Source organism: Monopterus albus, unplaced genomic scaffold (assembly GCF_001952655.1).
Source record: "Monopterus albus unplaced genomic scaffold, M_albus_1.0 scaffold218.1, whole genome shotgun sequence".
In the NCBI taxonomy this organism is placed as follows: Eukaryota; Metazoa; Chordata; class Actinopteri; order Synbranchiformes; family Synbranchidae; genus Monopterus; species Monopterus albus.
In genome coordinates, this window is record NW_018128098.1 from 117,277 (window position 1) to 121,868 (window position 4,592).

Here is a 4,592-nt window from a genome sequence, read left to right on the forward strand (position 1 = left end):
TTTTGTACCTCTCTCACCAAGGCTCTTCTCCCTCGATAGCTCAGTTTGGCCGGACGGCCAGCTCTAGGAAGGGTTCTGGTTGTCCCAAACGTCGTCCATTTAAGGATTGTGGAGGCCACTGTCCTCTTGGGAATCTTAAGTGCAGCAGAAATTTTTTTGTAACCTTTGCCAGATCTGTGCCTTGCCACAATTCTGTCTCTGAGCTCTTCAGGCAGTTCCTTTGACCTCATGATTCTCATTTGCTCTGACATGCACTGTGAGCTGTAGGGTCTTATATAGACAGGTGTGTGGCTTTCCTAATCACGTCCAATCAGTATAATCAAACACAGCTGGACTCAAATGAAGGTGTAGAACCATCTCAGGGATGATCAGAATAAATGGACAGCACCTAAGTTAAATATATGAGTGTCACAGCAAAGGGTCTGAATATTTATGACCGTGTGATATTTCAGTTTTTCTTTTTTAATAAATCTGCAAAAATGTCAAATTCTGTGTTTTTCTGTCAATATGGAGTGCTGTGTGTACATTAATGAGGAAAAAAAATGAACTTAAATGATTTTAGCATATGGCTGCAGTATAACAAAGAGTGAAAAATTTAAGGGGGTCTGAATACTTTCCGTACCCACTGTATAGTGGCTCTAAATGTACCTGTAAAAATGGTAGATCCTTTGCTCTGAGGTCTGTCTCAATATCCCTGATGGTGGAAGAGAGGGCTTCAGTCTGGTCTTTGACATTTTTCAGCTTCTCACACATCACCTGTGTCTTTACTTCCTCTTCCTGTTTGAGCACCTTCAGCCGACTGTTTTCCTCCTCTTGAAGGAACAAGTGTAGCTTCTCAAACTCCTCCTTAATCATTTTCTTGTTTTGATACGCTTGGGTCTGTGATTTTGAGGAGGCTGGTTATGAGCAGAGGTTCAACAAACTGGATGTCATGTACTAAATGATGGACACAGCGAACGTGCTAAATTTTACCTTTTATGTAGGTTTTTGTTTCCTCCCACCGCTGCTTTGTCTTGTTCAGTAGTCTGGGCCTTTTCCTTAAAGACTTGAGCATGGCTGAAATTTCTGCCTGAAATGGCCACAAGAAAATTGCGTTAAAATCTAGAACTTAAACAATTTTTCAGTTGACAGAAAATCAATTGGTAAATGTACCTATTTTCTCAGTTTCTATTCTTTTAACTTTTTTGTTGAGCCGCCTCCACTATTGGGCAGCACTCGTGAACTTTGTGCTGTTTTGATGTTTGGCACATGGCACAGGTGGGCTCTTTGTTGTCCTGACAAAAAATCTCCAGCTTTTCATTGTGAAAAAAAACAAACATCCCAATCCCTGCTGCTCCTTTGCGCTTGATATTTGTCCGCAGCTATCTTTAGTGCCAGATTGATAGGTCTCCCGGGGACGGACACTGTGCAACACACAGGACATTCTCAACATCCTTTCCATTCCCAGAATTTCTGTAAACAAACTCTGCAGACATTGTGGCCACATTGTAAGAGAACAGGAAAGCAAAAAATGTCAGAGCACTGAGGACAAAGTGAGTCCTTTTCAGAGAATGGATTCATTGCTGCCATCAGGGTGAAGTGTTCTTGCGAAGTGAGGTTACAGAAAAATTTCCTTCCTGCTTGTCAGGTGCGGTGACTGGATGTGGTACAACCCCTTAATGCTGTGTTGAGATGTCACTAAACTAGTATGACTGGTTACATACGTATGTACTCCAAATAAGTGTGTCCAAACCTTTGACTGGTAGTATATGTAACAAAAACAAACTTAGATCGCAAAATAATTTTACTTTCAGTGCACTTTATTTTACATAATGAAATGTTTCCATATTTGACACAGTAATATGGTTTGACTCAATGCATAAATATATTAACAATGCATTTTAGTCACACTGAACCATGGTTATACCAACATATCTAGAAAAACATAATTCTACATGTATTTAAATGTTGTGTTATTACTGCATTAATCCTCTGAAGAGGAGTCAAAAACAGAGGTAGTTTAGACTGTTAAAGATGAGTGGCTGTACTGTCAGAAAAAATCGTCACCAGAAGCAAAATACCCGAGAAACAAGAAGAAAAAGTCTAGATAAAATCTGTGCTTTATAAGCATTTGACTGTAGCACAGGTAAACAGACAGTGAATCAACATTGTTTTGGATGCAGGGATCTAAAACAAGTAGCAGGTGCCTTTCAGAAGTGCGGTGCCATCAGGTTGAGGTGTCCCTGTGAGGTTACGTTACAGGAAAATATCCGTCCTGCTCTTCAGGCAGTGATGTAAAATGAGGAACAAGTGCTTGTGCGGTAAAAGTAAATATGTTGGTCTCTCTCTTCTCACGCTGCCAACCTGCTTGCACGTTGTATAGAGAGAGAAAACCAAATACTTTAAAGTACAGCTGCAGTATTGTGTATTTCTCAAGTTTGTCACCTCTTAAAAAAAAAGTTTCAAAAAGGGTTCATCAAAAGTATTTTGTGCCTGCAATGCCAGCCTTTTATACCATACACCCTACAAAAATATTAACATAGTAAGCTTACTACATGTTTTGAGGAAAACCTACTGTATATGAAAGATCTTGTGTAAGCCCACATGATTTTAACTGACTTTTTTCCAAATCACGTCTAAAATAAATTTAAGATGAATGATTAAAACCTATGAATATTAAGAATACTATAACAAACAATTATGAAACAGCTATATATACACAGTTATATTGGCACATAATTTGATGTAATCCAACCTTGTTGCTCAGCATTGTAAATGAAACATGCAACAGTTGCTGTGCTAGCCCAGCTTTTTGGCTTTCTCCCTCTAAATTACAATGCCATTGCAAGTAAATAATTTTAATCATCTACTGAGATTGTACCATATAATTCTTGTTTACATATAACTACAAATATGAAAACACAACATTAAAGCAGGCTGTACATGTCTCCTCTAAATAATTTTAAGTGTGTCTTGGTCAAAGGAGATCCTTTCCCAGTAGGTTTCCTTCTCAACAATATTTATGCTTCAGTTGCAACTATAGTATTTTGTATGTCAGAGTTGGTAAAACATTTCAAGAAATGAACAGAAAAGGAATTTATAGGAACACAATGTGTGTTGATCCTGCTTCTTAATCTTATTGTGAATAAGGAAAAAAAACAGCTGCATTTGACTGTTTTGTAAAGACATACTAGTTTTTGAATGGTTAAGAGATTTTAGTTAGTTCTAGGTTTTACAAAACACCTCAAATAAATCAAAAATTTAAAACAAATTAATATGACCATAGTATGTACATGAATACAGTAATAAATATGCCATGTATGAAATCAGTTAAATTCAGAAATGGCTCTGTGTTCTGATTTAAAAAAAAAAAAACAATCAAAAAACAGTCGAGTCAAGAACAAGTGGTTGTGGTGTAAAAGGTGATAGATTTTGAACAATACACCCTGATACTAAGATTACTGAGATACCACTGAACAGTTCTTGTACATAAAATAGAAAATACACAAAGTTAAAAAATCTCTTTGGACAGTCCATACTCCTCTATTTAAATTCTACAATAAAAACCCGGTCATCAGAGACAATGTAGGCTCTCCCTTCTTCAGTGTATACCAAAATGTAACACTGTCAGTCGTACCTCCTCTGTCAGCTTCAGTCACTCAGACTGATGTCTGTAAATAATGTGGACGCATTTGTCAGGTCTTCAGAGCCGCCGTCTGGGGCACTGTGTTCAGTTCAGCATCCTCTGCACAGAGCAGTGAATCAGTACTCCTCGAACATCTTCGAAACATCCAAAGGCTGCCTGCTTCTCTCAGATCAGTCAGGAGACCGTCAGGCTTCACGCTGTGGCTGCAGATCCAACACGTAAAACACAGCCTCACAGTCACACGAATCCAGGCTTCATGGAGGACTTAAAACATTTAGGACAACCCTTCGTTCCGTTGGTCTGCAGACACCTGAAAAAAAAATAATGTGGTTATCTGTCAAACCTTAAAATAAAGAAATACACATATTAAAGTACCACTCTGACTAGATTTCCTTTTAGAAACCAGATCTGAAAACCTAACCAGTGTGAATAACATCTACATCACTCTACATCACCCCTGTTACTTCCTTTATGGGCAAAGTTATGTATAAAAAGTATCAAAATAAAAACCAGTTGATTAGTTTTATTTAAGAAATGTACTATGTGTCAAAAATAATAAAAAATAAGAATACACTCTGCTAGAACACCCACTTGAAATGGAAAATATGGGAACAGGGTAAGGCCTGCAGCTTTTGGTCCCTGTCCCCAATGGACTCTCCACACATGCCGCAGTAGAGCTCCAGCTCCTCGACACACTGCAGGAACTTCACCACCTGCTCTCTGAGCTCCTTCTGCTGCCCCCGACTTCGATAAATCCCCTCACTCAGGCAGTGAACCTTCAGCGTACACAGCTTAGGATACACAGCAAAAAGACTGTGAACATGATACAGTACATGGTGTGATATCAGAAATAACCCCGAGCCATTTGTCCTGTAGGTTCTAAGTAAAGAACATTAAATACCTTGTTTCCCATTCCATCTGCTAATTCCTGTGCTCGCTGCAAAGAATCAAGAGCCTGGAACAGGGA

General features: G+C 38.6%; 2 protein-coding genes across 2 annotated transcripts in view; both read right to left on the bottom strand.

Moving 5' to 3' along the window:
- Positions 1–99: 99 nt before the first annotated feature.
- On the bottom strand, positions 100–1,579 carry LOC109971245 (E3 ubiquitin-protein ligase TRIM17-like). Its single transcript, XM_020619374.1, has 4 exons — positions 1,181–1,579; positions 1,002–1,069; positions 627–900; positions 100–134 (listed from the first exon to the last, which is right to left on the bottom strand). The coding sequence occupies exons 1-4, from the start codon at positions 1,317–1,319 to the stop codon at positions 100–102; spliced, it is 516 nt and encodes a 171-aa protein (XP_020475030.1). The 5' UTR covers positions 1,320–1,579.
- A 222-nt stretch (positions 1,580–1,801) lies between these two features.
- The window catches only part of rapsn (receptor-associated protein of the synapse, 43kD), a 7,369-nt gene continuing 4,578 nt past the window's right edge, over positions 1,802–4,592 (bottom strand). Inside the window, exons 6-8 of the mRNA XM_020619323.1 lie at positions 4,527–4,580; positions 4,217–4,416; positions 1,802–3,935 (exon numbers count right to left, since the gene is read on the bottom strand). Coding sequence (XP_020474979.1) covers positions 3,863–3,935; positions 4,217–4,416; positions 4,527–4,580 — 327 coding nt within the window. The 3' untranslated portion in view covers positions 1,802–3,862. The remainder of the gene's footprint in view (positions 3,936–4,216; positions 4,417–4,526; positions 4,581–4,592) is intronic.